At 42.2% G+C, this 14,217-nt stretch overlaps 1 protein-coding gene across 1 annotated transcript; it reads right to left on the minus strand.

Moving 5' to 3' along the window:
* Positions 1–1,215: 1,215 nt before the first annotated feature.
* Positions 1,216–3,747, minus strand: LOC133024929 (galectin-3-like). The gene is made up of 5 exons (XM_061092095.1): positions 3,706–3,747; positions 2,933–3,508; positions 2,758–2,846; positions 2,410–2,581; positions 1,216–1,374 (listed from the first exon to the last, which is right to left on the minus strand). Exons 1-5 carry the CDS (start codon positions 3,745–3,747, stop codon positions 1,216–1,218), a joined length of 1,038 nt encoding a protein of 345 aa, XP_060948078.1.
* Positions 3,748–14,217: the final 10,470 nt, after the last annotated feature.

Genomic DNA, 14,217 nt, shown 5'->3' on the forward strand with positions numbered 1-14,217 from the left:
ATGAGATGTTATTATGTTTGAAGAAATTGGTACGAAATCACGAGTGTCATGCACTGAAATAATGAGTACAAATGTTGCCTTATTTTTCAAGATGCCTAGTTTGTTTTCCACTTTAATTAAACCTTAATGAGTCGATATGTGATGGAGGGATATACTAGAGGAGCAATGAGGAAGTTACATGAAGAGCACAGTTGGAATAAAACTGATTCAGATCAAACTGAATTCAGTTCAGTTGTATATATCACTAAACAGCCACATCGTAAATCTCAGACACTTTACAGAGTAAGACTAAAGTGCTGACTGCAGGACAGTCACATTATCAGGTACGCTCTGCTTGTGGAACAACAATCCCTTTGGTTTATACAATAATAAAAACAGATGGTTGTGACGGAGGGATCATGTTCAAGTGGGACTTTAAAGGAAGTGAAGCTCTGGAGTAGGATGTTAGAGGTCACGTGTCAGATGAAGGATATGGACAAGACGGAAATTTAGCCATGTGATTCTCTTTTATTGCCAATAGTGTCTCCTTCAATACAGAAGTAGCTGTAACCTTTGATACAGTTATTGCTTAATGTATGTCATGTAATGAAGATTTGTTATTGTCTGTACATGTATGAACGTTCTCATAGTGCTGGATTTAGTAAGATCTTTATAATGTTGTTGTCAAAAACTTACAAACTGCTGCACTGTCTGTAGAAGTCTCTTACAAAAAATAAACAATGAAGACGTTGGATTTGATTGTTTATTTCTCCGCCATAATCTAATCCAAGAATAATTACAGTAAACAGAACCACAGAAAACTGAACCATAATAGATCCTGTGGTCTTCAGACAATATTGATAGATGTTTTATTGTCTCTTATTAGTGACAATTTAATAGTACAATTGTGCACAATAAATAGCAGGAGCATCTTTATAATGAAAAGCTTTATGTGAACTAAATGGTTAGCAGTGTTATTAATTGTGGCACTTTATAGAATGAAACAGCTCTTGTGATTATTCTTAAAAACACACAATTATTCAATCTCTAAGCACTATGATATAAAAAGAGAAAGCTTTAGTGTTTCCACATTACAATGTATTAATTGCCTGTGTGTGGGCAAATTTCTATGTGTCCTTCTCTATATGTGTTTTTGCTGCATTTACAACGCACTCTTACGTCTATACTTGTTTTTGCCAGTACACGTATACATGCATATGAGTTACAGCGTGTTTTCTATGGAAGTGTCTCGACGTTGACGAAGGTGAGGACGACGTCATGCAGGATGTTGATTCTGTCGACCCGGTTCAGCTCCCTAATGCGGTGTCGAAACTCAAACAACGGCATGTTGTTCACCGCCACCCTGAACGCCTCCTGAGTGCACAGGATCTTCATCTGGAATGGAGCGGGTCACCACCAATGTAAAACTCACCACACACACTGTGCTATCAGACTACCATGCATGCAGTGCTCAAGTTAAATATATAAAAAACATAAATAAATCACAGGCAGTGACTGTATATAGAGATGGATCAAATGCCTCCACTTCCTCCCACTGTACAAAAATGGACCCAAAATAACTCATGTTCTGGCACTGCCATCTTGTTCTGAGGGAGTGCTACATTTCACATGTACTTTGAGTTTTTGGTTTTGTCCATGCCCCATCTGTAAACATGGAGGAGGCCAGGCTTATGATGTATGCTGCAGCCAGCCACCAGGGAGCAATCAACAAGATTTGGCGTCACTATTAGGAGCTGTAATGTCGTCCATCTTTTTATACAGTCTATGATCACAGCACTTTTTTAAGCGGTTGTTATGTTGGAAAAGTATTTTACCTGTCATTCCAAAACAGGATAATGATGTAAAGTTAAGGATTTTCTTTCATTATTCGAAATCCGGTAAAACTTTAATCTAAAACTGCAGTGAAACACACAGTGGTTGTTACTTTTGTCAGTAAACACGGACATGAGGACTCTCGGACACATCAGGGACAGAAATAGCTTCCTCAGATTAGTCACCTCCTGGAGAAGCATAATTGTTATTGATGTTATTGAGCAACGTGAGACCCCCACTGACCTCCAGGAGCCTCCCTGCAGTACAGCACTTCCCTTATCTAGGACTCGCCTGCACAAACGACTTTCCAACCCTTTCAGTCTTTTCCAAACGTTACCCTGACGTTAACCATGAGAAAGTGACCTCAGTTCAAGTTGACGTGTGGAACTTTGAAACATCAATATCTTTTAAAACTCTGACCACAGACAAATGGTTAGAAATGATTAGTAGTGTCTGTTAATTGAATGTAATTATATAATGGTATATTAACGGCAACAGACGCTGACACTTGAAGGTACATGATAATGATTTTAATTATGTTAGCATGCTACATATAGCATCTGAATACACTATGAGGTTTCTCTTTCTAAAACTCACCTCAAACGAGCTCCCGGGGGCAAAAGGGAAGGGCCCCTTCAGGTCCCTCTCTTCAGCGCCCCAGCGGTCGCCAAGTTTGTGGTTACGGACAAGCACCGGCTTGCCCCCTTCATTGAAGCGAGGGTTGATGTGAAAGGCGATGTCATTGCCCCTCAGAAGGTTCACTGTGAACCTGCAGGAGACCAAAGCTTGACTTTCACTGATGCTGTATTTTCTCTGTTGTGTTTAATTTGTCGGTTTTTCCTTTGATAATTAGACTTCCATATTTTGAATGTACGCTGATTGAAAAAATGAATATACGAAACAGATTGGCACAGGAAGACACTGAGTACATTTAAACATGCTTACATTTTAGCATTAGGTTTCACGTGGCCCTGGATGGTCAGCATCATCTTGTCATACACCCCGCGGGCCAGGTTGAAGTTGTATGGAACACTCTGATCAGCACAGAAGGGAGAGAAGGACCATAAGCCAACCTGATAACCAAGCACCATTGTAGTGAGATTCCTTGCATTTGACTTACTAGTGATCCAGATGTAGGTGGAAGCCAGCTGATAGGCGTCATATATGGATTCTGTCCAGGCCACCCTGACTGTCCTGGGTTATAAGGCCAGCCGGGGTGGGCAAGCCACCCAGGTAAACGTTGATGGGGGCTCGGAGCAGGAGCAGGGGCGGGAGCAGGTGCTGTAACTGGGATTAGAGTTGTGGCCGGGGCCGGAGCCGGGGCAGGAGCAGGAAACTGGGCTTGAATTGGAGCTGGCGGCTGAAAAGGCTGACACCCGGTGCCTGGCCAACAAGGGTTGCAGGGCTGCCCTGAGGCTTGAGCTGGAGCTGGCAGCATGGTGGTTGGTACTGGAGCTGGTGATACAGCTTGCACCGGGGCGGGAACCAAAAAAGGAGCAGGGACGGAGACCTGAGCTGGTTGTGTCCCAGTCCAGCAGGGTGAGGTTGGCTGGCCAGTCCAGCACGGTGCGGCCTGGGCGGGCTCTCCTGGCCACCCAGGGAAACCAGTTCCAGACGGAGGCAGGGGTGGCCAGGGGCTGTTAGTCTGTGGGGCAGAACCATAGGACGGGCAGCTGCCACAGAGAGCGTCAGAATGCTGAGAGGGAGGACAGGGGGAGGAGGGAGAAGAGAGAGAAGGGTCAGGGGCGAGGATAGAGATGCGAGGGAGAGAGAGGGTGGAGAGGATGGAGGACACCAACTTGCAGTTGCAAACATGACAGTTTGACACAAGCAAAGATGTAACCACTCATGTTTAGATGGAAAAATGGAGAGAATGACATGTGTAAGTCTTACCAGTGCAGATATCTGAGAATTTGATGAGGTACTTACATCCATGCTGCCTGTCAGAACAAGATCAAGTAAACATTTAATTATTTTAAACATAGCGCAAACTGTAGAGATAGAAAGAGAAGAAAACTAAAACAGAATTAAGTCATAAAATCATAAAAGAAAACGGAAATGGCATCTTATGGGACATAACGGCCAATTAAACCAGTGTTGAGATAAATACAAAATATTTCAAACTGTAGTATTGAGATTGTATTAAATGGTTTCGTTTATTTTCTTTCTCTCTTTTTTTTCTTTCCTTTTTTCACTCCAAACACTGAGTTGTTTTATGCTGTGGGGAGGAGAAAATTGTTCTCCAGGTGACCACCAGGGGACTCTCGAGCTGTTTAAAGATGTCGTAAAGTGTCAGCAAACAAATGCGTTAGTGAATGACTGTCTCCATAGAGACATACATTGTTTACTGCAGCTGATTGGATGCCATGGGACACACTAATGGAATGATGAGAGCAGAAAACATAACAGCCTATAGACTGTGGGTCATATGTGCTGTTAGAGAGGAATGTGCAATAACAATGAATCCTGTGACTCCTCATTTGCTTTTCCTGGTATAAGGTTATTTCAGTCAATACTTAGACTTTGCGTTAACTATTTAGAAAAAATACAACATATATCGTTATGATTATGGATTACTTATTATATGTGTTTACATAAAATAAAATAATACTGTGTAGCTAATGCATGTTAAAGGGACTCTTACCTTTGTTGCATTTGAGAATTACAGCACATTCGAATCATCCCGCCTTCCTCCAATGCCCCACCCCCTCGTTCCCATCCGCGGTGTTTTTTCTTTTGTTTTTCCCCCTGGGAGCGGCTGTTTCAGTACGCCGTGGATCACTTTGGTCTGCCATCGTCAGTCGCTACGGTCGCTACTCGCTACTGTCTGCCGTGGAATCAAAACAAACCCTCTAGTTGAGGACGCGCCTTGATGACGCGGGCCCGAATGCGCCACAAGAAGCAGACGGAAAACCTGCATGTCCATGCAGCAAACAGACAGGTCTGTCGGCCAATAAGGTCCTTCGGTCCGAAGAATTTTATTGGTTGAAGTTTTCACTAAATATTACGAGAGTGAAATAATTGTTTGCTTTAACTCCTGGTGGGTCTGTCTTGCATTTTAGAGTGTCATTACCTTATTAATACCAATTTAACCTTATCCACAAAAAGTGTAAAAATGCAACAAAGGTAAGAGTCCCTTTAAAGCAAAAGTGTTGATAAGTCTTTATAATTACACATATTCAGTATTTAGGAATAAGGTTTAAGGCTTATCTTCAAACCTTATTTTTGACCATGATATCACCATCATTACTAATAAATACACCGCAATCAAACCAATTCACGACATATAGATTGTATGCAGATTGTTAATATTTATACAGTATTAGAATAACATTATATTATTATTTCTATGACAGTATCAGTCCAGGACCAGGTCCAACATCTTTTTCCTGACACCATGAAAACTTTTGGATGTGAGGAGCCTTTTTGGTTGTGATGCATAGGAATAAAATACAAATTTAGAAATTTAAATAATTTCTATAAGCTGCTACAGATACAATTTAAGCCCAGAAGTTACCTTTTTTGTTGTCTCTCGTCTTCAGGTGGACACAGGATCAGGCTGCAGGCTGTGGTGTGGTTCAGGTGAGTCAGTCGTCCTATAGCCACCAACAAGGCAAGTTAGGCAACTCTCTTTTATAGCTGCAAACCCTTCCCAGCACTGGGTCCCTCCTCACTCCATCACTGCACCGTCACACAGAGATGCCACGCCCTCACATGTCACAACATATATGAATGGTGAGTGATAACTTCACTGTAAAAGTTCACTCTCATACGGTTTGTTTGTTAATGTTATCGTCTTCGCCTATTCCTCCGAAGACAGCTTATCCAGATTTAAATTCGTTATGAAAGTTATGACGGTTTTTAATCAAATAAAATGGAAAGGGACTAATTCTAGGCTGTTATTTATTCCAATCTAATTAATATTTACCGGGTATTCACCAAACATACTAGAATATATGCAATAGTGTATAGACTCCAAGTCAAATCGAGTCAAGTTGAGTCGATTTTATTGTCACAGAGCCAAATAATAACAGAAATTATCTCTGTGTACTATTCATACAAAAACACAACTTCCCCTATATTCGTATATGTCCATTAAAAGAGTGATTCTGACGTTTTGGAAATATTTTGGGTTGAACTCAGTTTTGTGTGTATATGACTTTTTTGTGCTTACTTTGGGATTTTTTCTGTAACTTCCTGTTTTACTCTGAAGTTACTTACCTTGGGTGTCTCATTCTTCCTGCTTTTGTCTGGTTTCCCTTTTGAGTGATTGTCTGCCGTGACATATTCACCTATTCTGTTTTATTTCTTCCTCCCATGGGTATTTCTCTCTGTGCTCCACAGTCTTCTTATCTGTTAAGTTCCAACTCTGCACCTGAGTTCTGTTGCCTGAAATCTTTGTTTAAGACCCTATGAGTTTCTTTTGATTGCAAACCTGGACTGTTAGCCTGTCTATTGGATTGACTATTATTTTCTACACTAACCTCCCCTGTCTGCTTTTCTGGGTTCAGTAAACAACCACATCTTTTAACACTAATAAAAGAAAGAGAAATAACATGAAGAAACACAAAGAAAACTTGAGCTGAACCAGCTTCTGGCTGGTCGAGAGTGAAGGAGTGAAGAAGAAGTGTTGCTGGTGAGGATGACATTCTCTTTTTTACCCCTGACCAGACTCGCTGACAGCACAATGACCTGTTCTGTTGTTACTGATGTTCACTTCACTGTGGAGCGGTCATGAGACGGTGTAACACATATCTGTCTAAGCTTCACATGGTAACACAATTACAGCAGACAGACAATAAGTCAGGCCTCACTGCTGTTTTTCTGTATGTTTCCTGCTCAGTTAATCCGCAGGTTAACTCAGTGTCATTGACTCAGTCAGACTTCATGTGATATATTGCTCTATTGTTGAAGTCTCTGTCCTCCTCTAACCTGTTAAAATACTGATCCAGATAATTTTGATAAACAGGAGACACGTCAGGGTCCAATTATGAATCTCCAGGGAAACAGGCTCAATAACAAGTAACACATATGTGAATTAACACAACTGCACTGGTTGTCCTCACAGTGTTATTAGATTAGCCATCACCTCAGCTGAAAAATGTCAGAAATTGCAGAAGCGTCTCAGAATGCTGAGACTTAATCCTCAAAGAATTCAGCGCCTGACATTTATGCAGCTGGGACTCTTAGTTTAAACTCCATCTGGAGACAGAGAGGATGAAGAACATCCCTCATATATGAAGAACATATAGATAATATAATTTACTGTACGTCAGTTTAATGAAACTTGCTGTCAAAGCTGACCCTCCCTCAGATAAGTAGCCGCTCAGGGTTACAGGTAATTGCTACCTCCAATACTGCTTTGATTGACAGGATGTGATGGGTTGAAGAACCAGGTATTAAGGTATTTTTTAGTTAAAGTTCATGCAAATAAGCCAAGCTACATGTACAAATTATTATTCACAAATCAGCTTGACACCTTCAATAATATCAGTTTTATAGTGCCTGCTTTAAAGGCATGTTAGAGTGTTAGAGTATAAACATACTGGAGTAAAGATATCCGAAACTTAACTGTTGTATTAACTCTACTCCCATCAAATTATTTGGAGAAGCATGAAAGCCCTGATAAACCCACTGTAACCTAGAAGTACCAGACCAGTTACTGAAGATAGTGGAGCAATTAACTGCTTAAGACTTGGATATGTCTCCCCAGGGCTGGTGGAGACCAAAACAGAGATTAAATAAGACTGAACATTGGTTTTACATTCCTCTCTTGTCACATGTATCACAGCTCCAACCAAATGTTAAGAATGTCTCCTATCTGCTGGACGTGGAAACTGTTTGCCAACCTGTTTATCAACTGTAAAATGTGAAAATGTGTCATTGCTGAGTTTTCGTGTTTCAAGTGACCATAAAAAATACTCTTTTACAACCGAACGTCACTAGAGAAATTCCTATTCCTGCTCGCAGGGCACTAGATCATCTACAAAACCCTTGGACATGTGTCTCAAGGACACTTAAGCAGTGGGAACCTAAAACACGGCTGTAGCTCAAACTCCGATGACTCAAATGTTATGTTTCTACCTGCTGCTCTGACGCACTATATATTCTCCATTGGACACTTTCAGCTTCACCTTTAATGAGACAGGCATCAATACCTTCATGTTGTGACTGAGCTAATGAACTGAATGTAATACACAGATTTCTCATTTAAGCAGAATCTATGGGAAATCGTTTCTTAAGCTTCTTGTGAGGATTGTAGGTAACTTCTTTGCTCAGGATCCCTATTGTCAGAAGAAACTTATCGCCAAGATGCAATCCACAACACTTGGTTCATGTTAATTCACCCAGTTGGCCCATCATCAGCCTGTCACGTTGGAACTGGCCAAGCTGGTTTCATCCCGATATGTATCGTTGACATAATGTGATAAAGAAAAGTTATGCACGTTCCACAAATAAACCTCAATTTGAATTTGAAAGCAGGGTGCAGTGCTTCATTTGAGTGCAGGTTTAACATGTGGTCAAGAGAAGGAGTCATGATGCCACTTACAGGAGATCTCCTTTTGTAGTTTCAGCCAATGGGAGGGCTGTTGAAAAAAGGAACACGTCCGTGAGGAGCGCTGCTGTTAGGCAGAAGAGAGCGTTCTGGCAGGAGCAAGGTTTTCCAAAGCGACGGTGGTGGCATTAGCCTCTGATAAGCTCTGGGCCTGGTTCCAACACTCGTAAGCTGCAACCTCCTTATCTCCCTTTCTTCACATTTTCCCTCTTTTGCCACTTTTTCTTTAATGAAGTGAAAATTTCTGGGTGGTTGAAGTACAAAAGAAACACTCCCTCAGGGTAATCCCCAAATATAGGTGACATTTCTACATGTTCACCTGTAATGAAAGGAGTGGTTTTCTGTGAGATAGTATTTTTTAATAACCTGTGGCTGGCAGATCTCACTGAGAAAAGAAAATAGCTTCAGATGCTTTTGTGCTTTCAAAGAGCGAGTAAACACACGAGTGAGAATCAAAGCGTGTGTGTGTGTGTGTGTGTGTGTGTGTGTGTATGTGTGTGGATGTGTGTGTGTGTACGTGTAAGAGACTGGTTGATGATTCAAAATAAAATTATTTTGCTGCTGTTACCATGGGGACAGCAGCATGTTTTAGTGTGTGTCTGTTTTTGTGTGTGTGTGTGTGTGTGTGTGTGTGTGTGTGTGTGTGTGTGTGTGTGTGTGTGTGTGTGTGTTAAAATCATCATGACATCTGCGCCACTATGAGATCAGTTTAATAACTACAAAGGATTACAGTGATGCACTGTAGTAACCTGTGTGCTTCCACAATCCAGCACTAGATGGGGTAAAAATACTCACATGTGGGCTGGAGGGATTGTGTCACTGGAGTGTCCTTTATTCTAGGAAATAAGATTTCATGAGTCTGCAGTTTATGTATGGTCAACAGACATGATATCAGCATATAGCATGACATGACTGAGTCACACAGCAGCATAGGGATGTAAAGCAGCTCTCTAACCAATAAAAGTGATACTGCACTGTTAAGCTCTAGTTTAAGGTGCATAAATCAAGTGCTGTCGTCCAAATAAGTTCATTTTATCTTATCAGGCGTTTTGTTTGGCATTGGTGTAATGTTTTTTTCCACTTCTTGGTTCATGCACAGAATGATTTGTTTGTATTTTCTGGCATAACGCCACTATCTTCATTCAACATTTTTATGCATACTCCGTATTTTACATTATTTGTCTTCCTTGAATAATAGATGTTGTTGTTGATTATCATTCCTGTGAACTAGGTGTTTATGCCGGCCTGCAAACCAAATTTCCTTTGGGATAATACTTAAGTCAAAGTTGAAGCTATAGCTCTCCGTGAGGCTTTTAAGAAATTGCAAACCCTAACACCTTCCAATAATGTAACTAATTGATTCTCAAGAGATATGTTTGGGGTCAAGTGTCCCTCAGAGTGCTTATGCAAGTGTTTCTAGAGCTTAAGACGTGTACCATTATTCATCTCTGAGAAAACTTAATGTTTTTCTGCAATGCACACTTACTTGTCCTGTCCTGTATTCTATCTAGACACGTGTTTAACTCGTTCAATGATTGAACTCCTAAACTAAATCACCAGGCTCCCCTCCCCTGTGTGAAGGATAGATGTGGCTGTCCATGCAGCCCATAATCAACTTGTCTCAGCCTGGAATAGTCCTGAGCTGCAGGGGTGTTCCCACTGCTTATATAGTCTGGGCTCACATTTCCCATGGAGATTTATGGGGGATGGGGATTTGGCATGGCAGACGGAGGAGGTGAGGATGGTGTCATCAGAAGAGAACAAATCACCGGAGAAGATGTAGAGGTGAAGAGGAGTGTGTCAATTTGCAAAGTGTACGCCCACTTTTAAAAGCATCTACGCTGGTTAGATATGGTACATAGAACAGATTTAGAGCAGAAATGCCCTTCTGATTTATTCTGTAGGATGTGATGTGCATTGAAGTCCCCACCTGTAGGCCCAGCTCGGGAAAAAGGAGAATGGAATCTGTTTCCTTGCAAGTAATTCAACTTATTTGGCTGATGAGCCTGAGGGAAGATGGTAATACAGGTGGTAGCTGCGCCCTCATTGATCCTTATATTTAACAACATCACATAGAGCAAGACCATGGAATAATAATGTTTTCTCACCACCTCCTCTCTCATTTTCTCCCTCAGTTAACCAAGGGGGTTAGGGGTAGGGTTAGAGAAACGGACTCGTGCCCTTGTAGATCCAGTCACTGTAGTCGGGTGAAGAGTCCTTTGCAACAAATGGCCCATCAGAAACAGAGATGGGACACTAAGGGCTGTGACACTGCAGGAGCTGGCAGAGACTGACCCACTGTGTGTGTGTGTATCCCTAATGCTCTGGACCATAGCCATGAGCCTGGCCTCTCTTAAAAAAATACTTGAATACATATCCAAGCCCAAGTAGCAGAGAAATGTCAACATAATACAGTAATGCACTTCAGAAGAGGTCTGGCTCAGTTTTTGTCTGAAGCAATAGCTCAGTGGAGTAGTAAACCTCAGGAGAGAAAAAAAAAGAAAACCTACATTTGAATATCCGTATGGTTTACTGACAAATCTCGACGCCTTGTTCAAGAGCGCCCACGTGCCAAAATTAAAATCTCGGGTTAAGAGTTGGAAATTCCCAAATTAATGCATGTTTTTTACTGTGTGAGTGTGAAATCAAATCACTACAAATCAGATATGCAAGCAGATACTATTCCGGCATATAAACCTTCCCCCATTAACCTGATTGTACTCTGTGTGCAATGACAGGGGGGTTAATAGGGGATCCTTTTTGCCATGGGGCCTGTGAGAAGGTCACTCCAGCCATGTATAGGCTACATATATAAACATAATAATTAAATAATGAGTCCGCCTTGAAATGATCTGCCCCCACAGTCTTACGTTAAGATTAGGACAGTATATAGCAGTATACTGCTTGCACAATTGTCATCCACTTTAAGATAACCTTTTCAACTATTTAGCAACAACCTTTATTTCTACTATAAGTAAAATGCATATAAAACACTTTGTAACTTTTAGCTCACTGTTTCAGAAATGTATTTGAACTATTCCATCAATAGATTTAATCAATGAATTCATTAATTTCAACCATTTCTGCTTTAATTGTTTAACTCTTCTCTGCTCACTAGCTAGCTAGCTAGTAAGCGTTGTTACACCTGTGCTTGGGGCGTCGGTGCAGATAAATATACTTGTTTAATGTAACTAGTAAGTAATCATTATAATTATAAAGTAACAATACTTGAGTACTGTTTCTGTCTGTTCTACCCACCACTGATCCACAGGGATGTAGCATGAGGTTGTGGTCCACTTATCCAGCTAGGTCTAATTATTTTTATATATTTACCTGTATCTTTTAGCTCACTGTTTTATAAATGTATTTTTAGTTTTAAGACAATTGATTACCATCCTCTGCTCCCTAGCTAGCTAAGAAGTTAGCATTACAGGACCTGTGCTTGGGTGCAGATAACTCAATATATATCTGTTTAAAGGTCCAGTGTGTAAGATTTAGGTGAAAAGGATCTATTGGCAGACATTTTTATATAAAATAATCCTAGTGCTGTCTTCACAGGTGTCTTTCATCTAAATTTGACAAATTGTGGTTTTCTTTACCCTAGAATGGCCCCTTTATATGTAAATACTTTATATTTATATCAGGAGCAGGTCTTCTCTACATTGGCCACCATGTTTTTTCAGTAGTCCAGACTGAACAATCTAAACACCTTCTGAGTTTTTATGACAACTGAAGGTTACCACAGGTTCTCCTTCACGTTTGGAAGGGGAGGGTGAGGTGAGGTGTGTTCAGCTGCAACATAAAACTTCACCACTAGATTCCACTACTAACATTCTACCCACTGAACCTTTAATGGAGCCAGTGTGTGTAACTGAAATGAGTGACACGTCAGTAGTGTCCAGCGGGTGGAGGTGGGAGCTCGGCAGCCTCCTCTCTGCAGGTGGAGGTGTGGATCGCGGTGTGGATCATGTAGCTGGAGGTTTGTCCCTCTGCTCCACACACAGGTGCTCCACACATCCGCCCTCTCCGCCGCCGAGCGGCCGCGCTCATTCGCTGTCTCCCCCCCCCCCCCTCCAACAGCCCGGATGTAGCGCGTACAGACAGCGCCGCACAGGGCTCCACTCAGCGAGGATAACATGGCGCTGGCAGACACATAACGGTGCCCACCATAATAACACTTGCACAGGAACGGACCAAAATAAGCGACGGGACATGTGAGCTCCTCGACGACCCCCCCCTCCTCCTCCACAGAGAGCAGGTAGGTGCTGGAGCCTTTTATTCGGGGCGTGCGCCTTGACGCCGTGGTTTAGATGAAATGATTAAAAAAAAGGAAAAGCAATGTGGCTGCTGCTGCTGCTGGTGCTTCTTGCAGGGGGCTAAAATAGCCGCTGTGCATGGAGAAGGAGAAAGGCTCGTTTGGAGGGTTTAGTCCGGGTCTGTGGGTGAAACAGCAGCGTCATCCAGGGCAGGTTTGCGGTGCATCCGTGCAGAAATGAATCCTCCTCTTCTCGCAGTGCATGTGTTGTCATGGCTGTCAGGCTCCCAGCGCGCCGGCCGCTGTCCTTGGTGTTGAACTGGGTGGGCACATCACACCTCAACGCATGCTGCTGGTACATAGTGGAGGCCTGTTTGTGCCCTGCTCTCCTCCAGTGCTGCCCCACAAGCGAGGTGGGATTGTTGTTTGCCGATGGCTGGAGGGTTATCACTGTATTAATTCACCCACAGCCTCATAATGTACAGTGGGGGTCTCGCAGTGCGTGGACGGGGCTCAGTGGTGAGTTGAAGCTGTCATGTTGCTCCATCTCTCTATTTGGTCCCTTCGCATTGAGGCACCGCTCTCTGATGATGACAGTGCAAGACATTGTGTTTTTGCACTGCCTGTGTGTGAGTGGGTTCAGTGTGTGTGCTCGGCTAATGTAGGCCAGGTAGGGGCAGGAACAGATGGCTTGTTTTCAAGTTCAATGTGGCTCCTGGATTAGAATGTGTAGACGAAAATTAAAAGTGGTGGCTCGGCCCTCTGAGCCCGGGGTTCCCCTCCTAAGCTCATAATCGTCCTTACAGCAACTACGGCTCTATTAATAGGGGTAATAATAACATGTAGAACAAAACCTCTAAAGCTGTCAGGACGGCCATATTTTGTCAATAACATGGGACATGGACCAGACTGCTCACTGGTGTTAGGCGTAAAGGTGATAGTGGACACAGTCTGCCAGACTATTATTATGTTTAGAAGTGATATAAAGGAGACAAACGACCTTCGGTTGACAGATATCCCAAAGCAAATCACTAGTGATGAAACAATAAGTCCATTAATGAATGCATTGAGCGACAGAACATTAAGCAGGGGTTTGTTCAGATAATCAATTGAAGATATGATTCTTCAATTGATTGTGTACCAATTCTTCATTAAATGTCCAGACCTGTGTTATATACTTTGTTGACTTGTGTACTAAGCAATGTTTAAACCCAGAGAAATCCCCAATGTAAGTCAAGGTTACGGGATGTTTCCTATTGATTTAAGAAGGAAAAACCCACTTGTAGCCGGCTAGCCAGGCAACTTTTTTTAATGGATCACGATTATTGCTTTGCTGCGTAATGTGACTTAATCTTAAACACGTTACCTCATCTGTGGTTTGCGTCAGGTAGATTTTCATCAGCAATGGAGCTCATAAAAACAACTTTTATGATTCCAGCCTGCATCACGACGTCATCAAACTGGGTCTTTTGTTATTGTTCTGATTGAGAGTTTATTTTACAAATATTGGCTGCTTGCCTGTGATAGTAACTCAGTGGCGCCCCCCTTCAGAGGGCGAAAAAAGTGCATGCCCCCAAGCCCACAATGTTTTTTT

Source organism: Limanda limanda, chromosome 18, assembly GCF_963576545.1.
Source record: "Limanda limanda chromosome 18, fLimLim1.1, whole genome shotgun sequence".
NCBI lineage: Eukaryota > Metazoa > Chordata > Actinopteri > Pleuronectiformes > Pleuronectidae > Limanda > Limanda limanda.